We start from the raw sequence: 13,729 nt of genomic DNA, 5'->3' as shown, positions 1-13,729 counted from the left end.
TGGCCCAAAAAAAAAAAAAAAAAAAGGCCTAGAGTTTAAGACCAGCCTGGGCAACATGGCGAGACCCATCTCTACAAAAATTAGAACAATTAGCTAGGTGTGGTGGCACCCATCATCCAGCAACTCAGGATCCCCAGGCAGGAGGATCATTTGAGCCCTGTGAGCTATATCGCACCACTGCATTCCAGCCTGGGCCACAGAGCAAGACCCTGCCTCTAAAAAAAAAAATCGATAGAGGAAAATAATATCAGCGCCATTTGCAGTATGCATGCCTAGCACAGCTCCAGGAGACATGGGAGGCGGGAAACCAGGCTGCCTCCAGGGAGACACCGGGTGGCTGGGGACAGGAGATGCTTCACCCTCTCCCATGTGCGTTGTTTGATTTAGGAGCTCTGCAAAGACTGTCCTACCTCTCCAAAAGATAAACACGAGGCCAGGTTGCGGTGACTCACACCTGTGATCCCAGCATCTGGGGAGGCTGAGGTGAGAGCCTGAGCCCAGTGGTTTGAGACCAGCCTGGGCAACTTGGCAAGACCTCATCTCTATAATAAATCAAAAAATTTAGCCAGGTCTGGTGGTGCATACCTGTGGTTCCAGCTACTTGGAAGACTGAGGTAGAAGGATCGCCTGAGCCCGGCAGGTTGAGGCTGCGGTGGCTGTGAGCGTGCCACTGCACTCGAGCCTTGGTGACAGAGTGAGACTCTGGCATACACACACACACATGATAAATGCGTAAAACCTGAACTAAAAAAATGGAAACAAGGCCTGTGAGGCCTGGTTATTTACCTGCCCTTGTCATCCTGGACTCCTGGTCTCTGGGATGCTGGGTGCAGGGGCCACCGCGCCCAGCCCCTCCTCACCCAGCTCCCCTGGTCGGGTGCCTAGGTGGACTGGGCCCCCAACGTGGTCATCACGTTCAACTGCTCCATGGAGACAATGGTCCAGTGCGTGCTGCGGCGGGGCCAGATAGAACACCGGGCAGACGACTCAGAGCCCACCATCCACCAGTGCCTGGAGAGGCACTACACCTTGAGCGAGCCCGTCCTGACCTTCTACCAGCAGAAGAACCTGCTGCGAAATGTAGGTGCTCCCCACACGCCTGGGTCCAAGTCCAGCTCCGTTTTCCCACTGTTGTCCTCCGGGTGATCTCACCTCCTCTTGGGGAAGCACAGGCACCGGCCTCAGTCCACGGGCTGTGACGAGCTTTAGGGTCTAAACACGATGGGCCCTAAAACCGTGTGAAACTAGACATTTTAGAATTCGAGAGAACCCACGGCCATGGCGACCGGGCAGCGCCGCTCAGACCCACCCGCCTGTATCCTCCCGGTGGAAGGCAGCCACAGCTTTGCTTTCTCAAGGTGACTCAGCCGGCTCCTATACTTTTCAGGTAGGAAGATAAAAGGACTTTGGCAAAGTCCTTGTTCATCCCTATCTGCAGCTGAGTACTGAGTGGAGCCTTCTCCTCCCCAGCTGAGGCTCAGGTGCGGGGCAGCGATGCCCTGTGGATCGAACCAGCCTTGCCTCACAGGGCAGGCTCCCAGCACACCCCTCCCTCTCGTGGCCTGGAGGGACACTGTGGCCCACAGCAGTTAGTAACACACAGCCCCTGACCTTCCACCTTTCCGGACCCTCTCCCCCAGGCTCTTCTGAGGGGGAGGGCAGTGTCAGACCCAGACCTGACCTATGTCTTCCCCTTCTCCAGATCCTGGCAGAAGAGGCACCAGAGAACATTTTTGCCAAGTGATGCTCCGTCATTGAAAGTCTGCAGACAGGAGGGACTGTGGGCACGGCCTGGCTCCTCACCCTGGAACCTGCTCAGGACACAGGAGGGGCATGATGCTTAGGAGGTGAGACCTCTGTAAGGAGGGGCCGTGTCCTTCTGACTTCGGAGCACCAGCCTCCCCTACCCTGGATATTTCCCCAGGTGGGCCAGGGACCAGAGCACACCCACTGGCGCAAGCACCCACATCTGGATGAGGCCCGGGGTTGGAAGAGCCCCACCTAGCGGTGGCAGACTAGGTGACAGATGTCACTGGCTCCTGCTATTGCCACCAGCCTAGCCCATGGGTCCAGACATTTCATTGTGAAACCTTTTCTCTTTTGGAGGCCGAGTCTCACTCTGTTGCCCCGACTAGAGTGCAGTGGCACGTTCACGGCCACCACAGCCTCAACTGTTAGGCTCAGGTGATCCTTCTGCTTCAGCCCTCCAAGTAGATGGAACCACAGGCTTGCGCTACCACACCCGCTAACTTTGCTTTATTGTAGAGATGAGATCTTGCTGTGTTGCTCAGGGTGATCTTGAACTGGTGGGCTTAGACAGTCCTCTTGCCTCGGCCTCCCAAAGTGCTGGGATTACAGGTGTGAGCCACTGTGCCCAACGAAACCTGACTTTTAAGGGGTGGTATCCAGTCACGATCAAGACCCTGCTCCTGAGCCAGACAGCTCAGGGGGCCCTCAGTGCCTGCTCCACTGCCCACCCAGTCCCCTGCTCAGGAGGCCAGCAAGCACTGGCTCAGGCTAGGTCCCCACCTCCAGACTCTGAACACTAACAAAACAGGCTGCCACAGCCAGGCCGCCTCATGGGAGGGAAGCTTATGCCTTCGCTGTGGCAGCTGCGTCATCCGTGGGAACACCTGTCCCTGTGGACCCTCCCGGGCGACCTGCTCCCTAAGTTCCCAGAGGGAAAACTGGGGTGGGGGCAGACAGCAGTACCAGGGCTCAGGCCACCTGCCCCTTCCTACTTCAGGACAGTCCGGGAAGACCGCCCCATTCTCACTGGAGAAGCCTCATTCAACATGTTTCCACTCACAAACACAACTGCGGCTCGCACGCAGTATTCTTTTTTAAACAAAAAGCACTTTATTTAACAAAAAAAAAAAAAGGAGGGGGGAGAAGAAAGCACAATGCGCCTGCAGAAAACTATTTTCTTATATTTTTGTTTTCTTAAAAAAAACCACAACACAAAGCTTGTAATTTCCAATAACCATTATCAGGCTTTTTTTTACAACATCTATAAAGAACAAACACCTGCTTCAAAATTCTACTACAGGGAGGGAGGAGGGAGGAGGGAGAGGGAGAGGGAGACAGACAGCACCCGGCAGACACGGGGAGGTTTTGTCATCATTTATTTGTGAAGTTAAAAACGAGCGATAAAAAGTAAAAACTGCCATACAATTTTTTTTTGTTTTGTTCTCATTTTGTTTTCAGTTTCAATCTCCTTTTGAACAGATGAAAAGACAACAGACCAGACCAGACCAGTCCTGGGAGGGGGGCGGGCGGGGTCGCAGAGAGCTGAGCCAGGGTGGAAGGAGGAAAGGAGGAGGGGGGGTCGCCAGGGGTGGGGGTCCTGCAATAGCAACACCTGGTCCAAGGAATGTTCCAACTCTAACTAAAAAAAAGAAATAGCAAGAGTGACTTTTTGTTTCCTTTTTTAAAGTTTATTTTAAAAACAAGAGGGCCAAGGATGGCAGGAAGAAAATGAATTGCTTTATCCTCAGAGAGGCAGGTTTGGGGAGGCTGGGGGATAGAGATTTTTTAAATATATATATATATAATTTTATAAGTTTTGTTTTGCTCTTTGTTTTTAATTTTTAAATTTATTTTTTGGCAGAGATTTAGTTCTCGCTATCTTCTATGGCTGGCTCAACATGAAGGATCCCAATTTCGAAAGAAAAAGCATGAGACACACAGAAGGAGCGAGAGAGTGAGAGCCCCGCACACCCCTGCTGCTCCCCGAGAACCCCACGGCAGCCATCGCTCTCTCGCCAAACGAACAAACAAACCAAAAAAAAAAAAAGCCCCCAAACAGAACAAAATGGAAAAAAACAAAGATTTTTCACAGATGAAGAAGTTCACATTCATTCGATTCATTGAGCCTGCGGAAAGGGAAGAGATAGGAATCGGTCACTACGGGGAGGGGGAGGGAGACTAGGGGGTAGCGGAAGAGAGGAGGCTGGAACACCTGGGGGGGGCCAAGAAGCCCCCTCCCAAACCTGCGGCTGGCTCAGGCTGGAGGACGTGTTTGTCACTGCCTAGTCAAGTGCTCAAGGGACTCACTGAAGTCACCGATCCTTGATGGAGAAGGAGAGAGGAGGACAGACAGCAGGAAGAGAAGCAGGCGAGGAGGGGAGAAGCGCTGGGGGGAGGGGTGCCCTCTGTCTTCAGGAAGGTGGCGGCTCCCGGCGCATCACAACATCAACAATTCAGAGATCACGGTGTCCCCACAACACCCCTGTGAGGTAGGTTGGAAGGTGGCAACGATCTTCATGCCCACTTCACAGACAAGACCGGGACACGAGGCAAGCACGCAGGAGGCCGAGCCTGGCAGGCGCCCTGGCCTGGTCCCCTCGTCCCCGCCAGAGCTGGGCCGCCTGCAACAGTCACTTGGACTCGAGGGAGAAAAGACCATGGGTTTAAAAAGTAAAAGAATAAGAACAAAAACCAAAAAGGTGATGCAGAGAAGGGGAAAAAAATAGACGTTTTCTTCCCAAGTGGCCAGATTGTGAGTGAGCGGCGCCTTGACAGTGACCACGTCCGCGCAGTCCGCTGCCCCACCCCAGGACTCCCCAGCAGTTCGAGTCCCGCCTGCGTGGCTCGCGCTCCCCCAGCATCACGACAGCGGTACACAGGAACAAGCAGCTGGCGGAGGGAGGCCTCTTCCTTCAACCTCTGGACCCAGCGTGCACTTCCCCGGCGGCGCGTGGGGACTCCCGGAGACCTCTGGCCACACGACCCCGCGGCAGGCATCAAGGGCACACCCCGCAGGGAAAGGGATTTCCGGCGCTACCCACTAAGGCAGGATGGACGGTGGCCGGGGGTTGGAAGGAAAAAGGAGGAGGAGGAGGGTGGCAGTTCCCACTTGCCTGCTGCTGTCCCTGCTGCGTGGGAGGTGGCTGGGGGCCGCCAGGACCTGGCGTCTGTCCGTAGTAAGCGGCCTGCTGTCTGTAATACTCTGCCCAGGCAGCACTGTAGTCTGGCTGGGAGCCTGGGGGTGCTCCAGGACCCCCTCCGGTGGCCACTTGTGCTGCGGGTGGACAGAGCCAGGTGAGCGTCCATGGGCGAGGGCCGCTCTGCCCATCTCCTGCCCCCGCCCGCCCCACGTGGGCGGCTGCTCACCCTGCTTCTTGTAGTACTCCTCCCAGGCCTTCGTGTAGTCCTGCTGCGGGGGTGCTCCAGGCTGCTGGGGCTGCTGGCCTGCAGGGCACCAAGAAGGGTCAGGGGTGTCCCCCTTGGGTGGAGCTGAACCACCTCCAGCCACACTGACTCACCAATTTTCTTGTAATACTCTTCCCAGGCCTTGGTGTAGTCCGACTGGCCAGTGGGCGGGGGCTGCGGGGGCTCGCCCTGGGTAGGTGGGGCTGCAGGAGCCGGCGCGGGGCCCGGCACCGGGCCAGGGGGCTGCTGGTAGTAGTGTGAGTAGTAGGCGGCCCAGGCAGCGTTGGGGTCTGCGGCTGCCGCAGCTGCTTTGCCTGGAGGAGGAGGGGAGTCCAGGCTAAGGGGCGGGCACGGAAGCCAGGCCCCCACCTCCAGCCACGGCCCGTCACTTACTTGGGTCATGAGGAGCAGGCGGCTGCCACTGGGGGTAGGTGTTGCCCCAGCCCTGGGGTGGGTACTGGTGAGGGGGGGGCCCCCCAGCACTGCAGGATGAAAGAGGAGGGCTGAGTGAGCAGTGGGACTGGGGGCCACAGTCACCCCACCTGGGGACGTGAAGCTCGAGTCCCCAAAACTCAGAAGTGATGCCTCGAGAAGGATGTGCTCTACGATGGAGAGCCCAGGTCCACAAGGACAACGGTCTTCAAGAACAGACCGGGCCCCAGCAACCAGCACCACTGCAGGGCATCTCCAGTCAGTAAAGGGAAACGAGACGTGTTGCCCTCCTTGCCAGCGCAGTGAACCCACACCCCGAAGCCCAGGAGCCGAGAGGCATACTCACTGAGGGGGAGCCCCAGGTGGCCCCTGGTTGAAGGGTCCAGGGTTGAAGGGCCCCATCGGGCCAGCAGGGCCTGGGCCCCCTGGGCCTGGTCCAACTGGGCAGAGAGGACCCTGGAGGGAAGGAGAGCAGGTGAATGGAGGGAGGCAGTGACCGGACCTCCTTGGTGCTGGGCGCCTCAGTTACTGGCAGTGTGAAGCCCAAGTGCCCAGAGGCCCCCAGCCCACCTCGATCTTCTCCTCAATAAGCTGCTTGGCATGGTCGATCTGCTGGGGTGAGCCCCGGATGATGAACAGTTTGAAGTTGGGATCCCCATTGGGTGGCAGCTGCCGGGAGATCTCCACAAAGGCTCCCGTCTGCTGGTTTATGGCTTTCACGTTCTCGCCACCTGCAGAGAGCCAGGCAGTGAAGGGAGGCCTACGATGCGGGACAGGGTAAGGGACAGGGCTCAGGGCCACACTCACCTCGGCCGATAACCAGCCCACACTTGTGGGTGGGGATGGAGAAGGTCATCTCCCCACCAGGAGGGCCCCAGTTGCCCTGGCCTCTTCCTCGGCCCCGGCCTCCCGGGGGCATGCCAGGACCTCCTGGAGGGCCCGGTGGACCACTCTGCAAGATAGGGAGAAGGATGAACAACGGAGGCCAGCCTGGCCCAGGACTTCCCTGGGAGGGCTCAGCCAGCTTCCTCAGTCCATCTGAGACCTACCCGGAGGCTCTGGAGGAGGTCATTGATGATCCGGGCCGCGTGCTCGCACCTGTCCGGGGGCCCCATTATGTGGGCTATCTTCTCAGGACCTGTCCCGTCATCTGAGGCCAGCACCAACAGAGCAGAGATGAATTTAAAAGAAACGGCGATCCCCAAAGCCCTGCAACATCTTCTTCAGGGTACAGGCTGTGCCAAGCCAGTGTGGGATCTCTCAGACTGCGAGTGCCGCTCCTGGGCCCAGTGTCCTCGTGGCCAAGGCAGACCCGGCTCCCAGAAGGAAACTGCCCAGCCGAACCAAGGCTTCTCCAGCACGTGGTGCCCCAGAACCAACTGACAAGGTTTACTAGACTAACAACGAGTCTCTAGAAGCAGCAGAAGCCCTTCCTCCCCACAGCAGGCTGCCCTGTCAGGATGGTCTACTTCTTGTGGGGGAAAGGGAAGGGACAGATGTGATGGGGACAAGAAATATCTTCTTTTGGACCTGGAAAGACCACATGCTGCCAACTCTATCAGGTGGCTGCCCCACGGAAGAGACAGTGCATGTTCCAACAGCAGGACTGGGAGCAACAGGGCCCTCCAGAGAAGCGCAACACAGGCCATGGTCCATGCTGCCTCTGGGCTTGCCTCCCAGGGAGGGCAGCTGGCCAGGGCCGGGCTGGGGCAAGTGTGACTGGCTGCAGGGCCCACCAACTGGTCTTAAAAGGCAGAGCTGGCAGATATGCCCACACCCTGACCTTGCTTAAACTGTATCCGCACACCAGCATCATTCTGGATCTTTTTGATCATCTCTCCGCTCCGGCCGATGACCACGCCGACAGAATGCCTGGGTACCGGCACCTGATGGGAGGCAGCGGGAGGGTCAGCCCCGCAGCTCTGCTGCCCTCTGCTGCCCACTGGCCATGAGAGGAGCCACGCCCCCGCAAACCATGCAGGAAGGTGGGCCCACACTCACATCAATGCCCCCGCCAATCCGAGAGCCATACTCGTTCCGGTCCCCAAAGCCGCCTTGGTCACGTTCCCGGAGGATGTCCATCACCATCTCGCAGGCTTGCTGCAGACACAGGACAGTCCCCATGGGCAAGCCCTGTTGCTGCACAGTGCCCATCCAGTCCCCAAACTCCACAGGGACAGAAGCCTCAGCTAAGGACCCACCACACGGCACCCTGCCCAACTCTGTCTGCCACACTAGTGGGCAGGCACTGCCAGAGCCCCACTTTCCAGAAAAGAGAGTGGAAGGTCAAAGTGGGAGCCGGGGTGGCTCCAGAGCCAGTGCTCTGAACGCCTCTCCACGTTACCACCACACACACACCTCTGGTGGCACAGGGTGCAGCCCCCAGGTCACTCATGCCACACTCTCCTCTCCAGACCCCACCAGCCCTGACACTCACCTGCACTTTGTAAGGATCCCCGATAATCCGGAGAGGTTTGTCCACATTCGTGTTCTGGGAACCATCCTGAATCAAGATCATCTTCACTCCAGCTCGCTCCTTCAAAACCAACGTGAACTGTTAGTGTGGGGCTTCTCGGAACTCGGGCTGAGGCAGGTAGGAGGTGGGCTGATATAAAAGGATGAAGGCCTCAGCTGAGAAGCCTGTGGGGGTGGTGGGGGTGGTGGGGTGGTGGTGCAGACACAGGAAGGAAAACCGCAGGGAAGGAAGGAGCCCACCCTGGTGCTGCTGCCTCACCTGTAGCTGCTTGATGGTCTCCCCGCCTTTGCCAATGACCAGGCCGGCCTTCCCTGCAGGAATCATGATCTCCTGCACGGTGCCATTCTGACCCCCGTTGGCGTTGTCGTGGAACTGTCCTGGGGGGCCTCCACGGCCCCGAGACACAATGTCATCCAGCATCATCTTCGCTTTCCTGGAAAGGAATGGGTGATACCACTGGAGAAAGAGGATTGGTCTGGTGGCCTACCCGGCTCAAAAGGATGATGACCCCAACACCCATCTGGCAGATAAGGTGGGACCAGTCCCAGGGCTGTTTGGATGTGGGCTCCCCATCAGCCTGTTGCTGAAGCTCTTTGGAGGAGCAGGGGTAGAAGACATGTCATGGGAGCTGCTCTCAACTTTCCAAGGGCCGAGGGAGGCTTCTGCCTGTGACCCTCACCACAACGAAGCCCAGCCAGGACTTACTGGACAGACTCTGGGGCACCTGTCAAGGACACACTGCGCTCGGGCAGGCCACCACTGTCTGGAGAAAAGAAGAGAAGTGAAGGAAGAGGTAGATGGAGAGGGTCCCAGACCTGGCTGCCCCCCACCCCTGCTACCAGCAACAATCACACGAGCCTCTTCTACAGGCAATGCACCTCATATAAGAGCCAATCTCCAGAAACCCCTACCAGTCACACTACAGCTCAGGAATCTGAGATTTAAGAGGTAAATAACTTGTCCGAGATCAGATGTGAGCCAGAAACCCAGGCCTGACTCAAAGTGATCACGCTTCCTAAGACGCCACCCTGCCTCGCACAGTCCCGCATGCGGGTTATTTCACTTAGGTGCCAAGTCCACGCAAGGCTTCAGAGCATGGTGTCTGAAATGAGGTGCCCTGTGGTCAATTCTAGACAGGCCACTTCACTCCGCACCACCCCCTCAACTGTACAAAGAAAAAAAGGTGTCAGGATGACTCCTGTGGACTGCACTCATGTAGAGTGAGAGACCCTGTGCTGAGCCTGGTCCCAGAAGCGCACCCATGATGCCAATCACTCACTTCTACATGACAAAGGAAAGTGGTCACAGAAGAGTGCAAAGCCTCCCTCCGTCCCCCCTCAGCCAGTTACAGCAGGAGTCTGGTTCTTTCATACCTGGAGAGATCTGTACTTTGCAGCCTGAATCCTGTTGGATTTTGTTAATTTGTTCGCCTCCTCTGCCAATTACTAGGCGGGGAAAAAGGAGAAAGACAGAAAGTGACTGCAGGAGCCCAGGGCTGAGAAACCTGTGCCAAGATCCCCACCCCTCTGAGAAGGGCAGCAGCCATTGCCCCATCCTCCTCCCAGAGGGGACCCAAGGAGGGAAAATGAGAGCAGGACACAGGAGCTCTCAGACCAGGACTCCTGGGCTAGCAGGGGGTCACAGAACACTGACCCCAAGGGTAGGATGATGGCCCTTCCTGACCAAGGTAGCCCACACTCACTCAGGCCCACCATGCCATCTGGGACCCTGTACTCTTCTGTCATCGAAGTCCTGCAAAGAGAAACACGGAAAGTCAGTCTCAAGTGAGAAAGGAGGAAGATGGAAGATCTAGAAGCTCTCCTGGAGAAAGCCATAACCCCAGCCCCCAGGGGTCCCTGGTGCTTCTGGCTGCAGACTCTATTCCAACGACAAGGGAACCAAGATCTCACAGGTCTCGGTGAAGTCTGATCACAGACAGGACACAAAACCTCTTGAGGCCTTGGTTTCCCCATCTGTGACATGGGGTCAGTGTGGTCTGGTGATGTCCCACTGATTCAGGGCAAGAGCAAGAACTCAGACACTTTTGTTACTGAGTTGCAGTCTCACTCTGTTGCCCAGGCTGGAGTGCAGTGGCATGATCACAGCTAACCTCAGCCTTGAGCTCCTAGGCTCCAGTGATTCTGCCATCTCAGACTCTCAAGCAGCTAGGACTACAGGCACGTGCCACCAGGCTCAGCTAATTAAAAAAAATTTTTTGTATAGATAAGGTCTTACTATGTTGCTCAGGCTGGTCTTGAACTCGTGGGCTCAAGTAATCCTCCTGCCTCAGCCTCCCAAAGTGCTGGGATTACAAGGGTGAGCCCCTGTGCCCAGCCTACTTAGATGCTTTTACAGCAAGCTGACCGTCATCTTACGTCTGTTGACTCTAATAATAAAAAAAATTGGTTGTGTACCCTTTTCGTTTTATTTTCCTAGTAAATCATACTTGACCGTATTTTACAAAACAACTGATCCATTAAAAAAAAAACAACAATACTGTGACCCTTCACAAACGACCTACATCTGATTCACCCAAATCTATCTGGGGTGGCAAAAAGGTAGCAAAGACCCCAAACTCTACCAACACTCAGTGGGAAAAACATCTGTAGAAGACGCATGGGAGAACAACGCCATTCTCCAGCCTCTTCCAGGAGACAGCTGCCTGTGCTTCTCAGAGCCCCCATGCTGGTGGAGGCAGCCACAGGGTGTAGGAACCACCCTTTATGTCATTACGATGACTGCTATGCCCCTCTCCACACAGTCCTGCAGGAAGGCAGGTACAAGGGCCTAACACAGCTTCTCTGCCTTTTGATTCCATCTGTGCACCCTCTGGTCAACTAGCAACGGGAGAGAAACCCCTGAATGGAGCAGCCCCAGACAGAACCCTCCCCAGTCGGTAAGAAGGGCCAGAAACAGCCAGAGACAAGAAACCACAACTCACCTCGGTGGAGGATGGATGGGTCCAAGTTGAGAACTGATGGCTGCAGAAAAAACCCAAAGTAAAGACAGGCTTAGCTCCTCTTCGGGCACCCGATGCTGCCCGCACCATGGTTCTGAGCCTGCTCAAGCATCTCCACAAAAGCCTAAACTTCAGGGCTCCAGGACTCCTAAAACTCATGAATCCCAGATTATGAACACCAGGGGCCCGCATAAAGAAGAGCTGCTGCCTACTCTGCTTCTAGCTCCTGACTCTGGAAAGCCTCTCAGGACCCTGAAGCCACCCTCTGCCTGCACCACCCAATGGACTTACAGTCGCCCTGGGAAGCCAGTTTCTTGCTCTCCGGTTGATCTGGGAAAGAGAGAGGATGCCAGATGCAGCACCCACCCACCCACGGCTGCCTCAAATCTGACGCTGGTGCCACATGTCCAGGGCAAACAGTCCCCCCTTCCCCCACCCCCAACATGAACGGTGACAAAAGCATACAAGAGACCAATGCCAGAGGGGGGCCAGACTTCATGGCTTCCAATACCAGCACTCAGAGCTTGAAAAAAGTCTGTAGAACAAGTGAGTACCCATGGGGACACCCAAGTCATCCCAGTCTAGGACTGGACCAGCCTCTGGGGGGTAGGGGTGTCCCGGATAACAGCAGACGATTAGCAGTTGATGTTGGCTGCTTGGGGAAATGCTGCATGCTCTAGGGCAGACCCAACTTTGGCCTGGACCTCAACAACCTACCCCAGAGTTCCTCAGCCTTCCAGGAGAGGAATCATCTTGGGAACTCACACTCTCGACCTAGTCACAATCAATCTGCCCTCCTCTCTGCCACCTGATACTCCAGGATGGCAGACAGAACAAAAAGAATTAACAAAGCTGGGATTGCTGAGGTTTTAAAAGACGAAAGAACAGCGCCCCCCCCACTCTGAACCACACAAACAAAAGCACCTCTTTCTGCCCCGGCCCTTCCTTCCTCCCAAGCTGAAAGCAGCAGCAGGGAGTTACCTCCATCTTCCAACTGTCTCTTTTGGCCCCCAAAACCAAAATCAGGAGTGCTGTTATTCACGGTTGTAGCAGCATCGCCTCCAATTTTGGCTGCGATCTAGAAACAAAGTAGTAAGCACAGAATTACCACCCAAACCACCCTTCGCGGTGCTCAGGGCAATCTCTCAGAACCTCTCCAGAGTACAAAAGCCCACCCGGTCTTCCCGTGGAACCCAGGAGCTGCTCCCTGACTCAGAGGAGAGACAGTTGGTTGAGACCCCTGGAAGGAGTTTTCACCCAAGGCCTCTCATGAGTTATCCAGGAATACCAAAATTCCCCTTTCCCTTTTGCTGGGATATGTCTAAACTATGGACAGGTCGTAGTCCATGCAGATTTGGTTTTAGGGGTGAAGGGGGGGTCTCAGGTCATCTCCAGTAGCAAGAGCTTTCAGACACTCCTGTGCGTGGCCCCAGCTTGCAGAACCAGAAAGGGCTATTCTGGCCTGGTTCTTGGGGGATGCCAAGAAAGCTCAACTTCTCCCTCCCTCTGGAGATCTTTGCATAGTGAATACATTTTTACTGAATACATCTGAGGGAAGTGGCTGCTTCAAGACACCTGAAATTCTCATTTAACAGAGACAAAAGACCCTTTGGGCCACAGGTTACGCTCTAGACATGTGAAGACCAACTTCACATAAACCCCAACCTAGAGACTCAAGACCAGAGTCTGAGGTTTAGTAAGTAGTCCGGCACTGAGCTAAAGATCTGCCTTGCCCTGTCTCCCTAATTTTTCAATGCTTACCTTGAGCCAAAGGTCTTGGGGTGCCCGTAGGGGGCCTTACCCCACCCCAACTGACAGCATCAGCTATCAAGACACCCCGGTGGGCCACCAGGTCAATCCCACCCAGACCCTACCAGATCCAGAGGTGAGGAAGGCAGAGATCGGCTGTGAGAGCCTGGGCGTGCACCTAACGGGACCTCCCACCTTGGGAGGGGCCAGTCACTGCCCCGGAGGCACTGGGGCCTCCGGCAGCACTCTCAATCGGCCCAGCCGGTCTGCTTCCTGAAAAGGCGGCAGTAGTCCTCCCACCCTAGCGGCCCCCACCCCTCCATGCCCGGGGAGGCTGTGAATGGAGCCGGAGAGGTCAGTCACATCGGCATGTGACACTTCCTTGTCATCACACCCCAAAACACGGTGCTGGGACCCTGCCCTCTTGCCCCAAAGGAGACAGGCCAGGCTTTCAAGCCACCCAACGCATCCAAAAGTCAGTCCCTATGCCCTCCTCTCCCATGTCGCCCGAGTGCTCGGCTACTCCGGCGGCAGAAACGTCCCTCTCCACTTTCAAGACTCAAAAGGTAGGACTCCCTCTCCGAAGTCCCTTCTTCCTAGGGAGAGGACAGAAATGGGATTGGGCTGGGGACAAGCATGGTTCTTTACTCTGATGTGTCAGGGGGAGCAAAGCAAGACCCTCTGCCTGGGAAGGTGGACCTTCTCCCTCCAGGACCGGGGAGCAAGCCCTCCCGTGTCCTAACGGGGGTCCCAAAGTGAGTCCCCGCGCTCCGGGGGTCCCCGCACACCCAGGGGCCGCTCCTGGAGGCCCCCCGTACGCCCCTATCCTCTACAGGAGGGTCACCCGCGGGGAGCCCACTCGAGGAGCCGCGGGAGAGCCAGGCCCCCGCCTACCGCCCACGTGACCCCGTGGCGGCCCCGGCCCCCCTCCGTGACCCTGCGCGCGCGCACGTGACACC

General features: G+C 56.4%; 2 protein-coding genes across 2 annotated transcripts in view; one reads left to right on the top strand and one right to left on the bottom strand.

Annotated features, from left to right (window-relative positions):
• The window catches only part of LOC110594352 (adenylate kinase isoenzyme 1), a 15,648-nt gene extending 13,904 nt beyond the window's left edge, over positions 1–1,744 (top strand). Inside the window, 2 exon segments of the mRNA XM_021709070.1 lie at positions 886–1,080; positions 1,703–1,744. Coding sequence (XP_021564745.1) covers positions 886–1,080; positions 1,703–1,744 — 237 coding nt within the window.
• Positions 1,745–3,108: 1,364 nt separating this feature from the next.
• Positions 3,109–13,729, bottom strand: part of KHSRP (KH-type splicing regulatory protein) — an 11,742-nt gene continuing 1,121 nt past the window's right edge. Inside the window, exons 3-21 of the mRNA XM_008051005.2 lie at positions 13,559–13,660; positions 12,003–12,099; positions 11,313–11,351; positions 11,004–11,043; positions 9,765–9,814; positions 9,436–9,507; positions 8,768–8,825; positions 8,321–8,495; positions 8,024–8,122; positions 7,588–7,686; positions 7,370–7,472; positions 6,636–6,736; positions 6,394–6,538; positions 6,157–6,317; positions 5,933–6,042; positions 5,548–5,636; positions 5,268–5,468; positions 5,116–5,193; positions 3,109–5,023 (exon numbers count right to left, since the gene is read on the bottom strand). Of these exons, the coding sequence (XP_008049196.2) occupies positions 4,746–5,023; positions 5,116–5,193; positions 5,268–5,468; positions 5,548–5,636; positions 5,933–6,042; positions 6,157–6,317; positions 6,394–6,538; positions 6,636–6,736; positions 7,370–7,472; positions 7,588–7,686; positions 8,024–8,122; positions 8,321–8,495; positions 8,768–8,825; positions 9,436–9,507; positions 9,765–9,814; positions 11,004–11,043; positions 11,313–11,351; positions 12,003–12,099; positions 13,559–13,660 (2,097 nt within the window). The 3' untranslated portion in view covers positions 3,109–4,745. The remainder of the gene's footprint in view (positions 5,024–5,115; positions 5,194–5,267; positions 5,469–5,547; positions 5,637–5,932; positions 6,043–6,156; positions 6,318–6,393; positions 6,539–6,635; positions 6,737–7,369; positions 7,473–7,587; positions 7,687–8,023; positions 8,123–8,320; positions 8,496–8,767; positions 8,826–9,435; positions 9,508–9,764; positions 9,815–11,003; positions 11,044–11,312; positions 11,352–12,002; positions 12,100–13,558; positions 13,661–13,729) is intronic.

The sequence above is a fragment of the Carlito syrichta genome, unplaced genomic scaffold, assembly GCF_000164805.1.
Source record: "Carlito syrichta isolate Samal-C Ts95f unplaced genomic scaffold, Tarsius_syrichta-2.0.1 Scaffold156020, whole genome shotgun sequence".
NCBI lineage: Eukaryota > Metazoa > Chordata > Mammalia > Primates > Tarsiidae > Carlito > Carlito syrichta.
The sequence above is the reverse complement of the archived record's forward strand: the minus strand, read 5'-3'. Positions and strand labels throughout refer to the sequence as shown.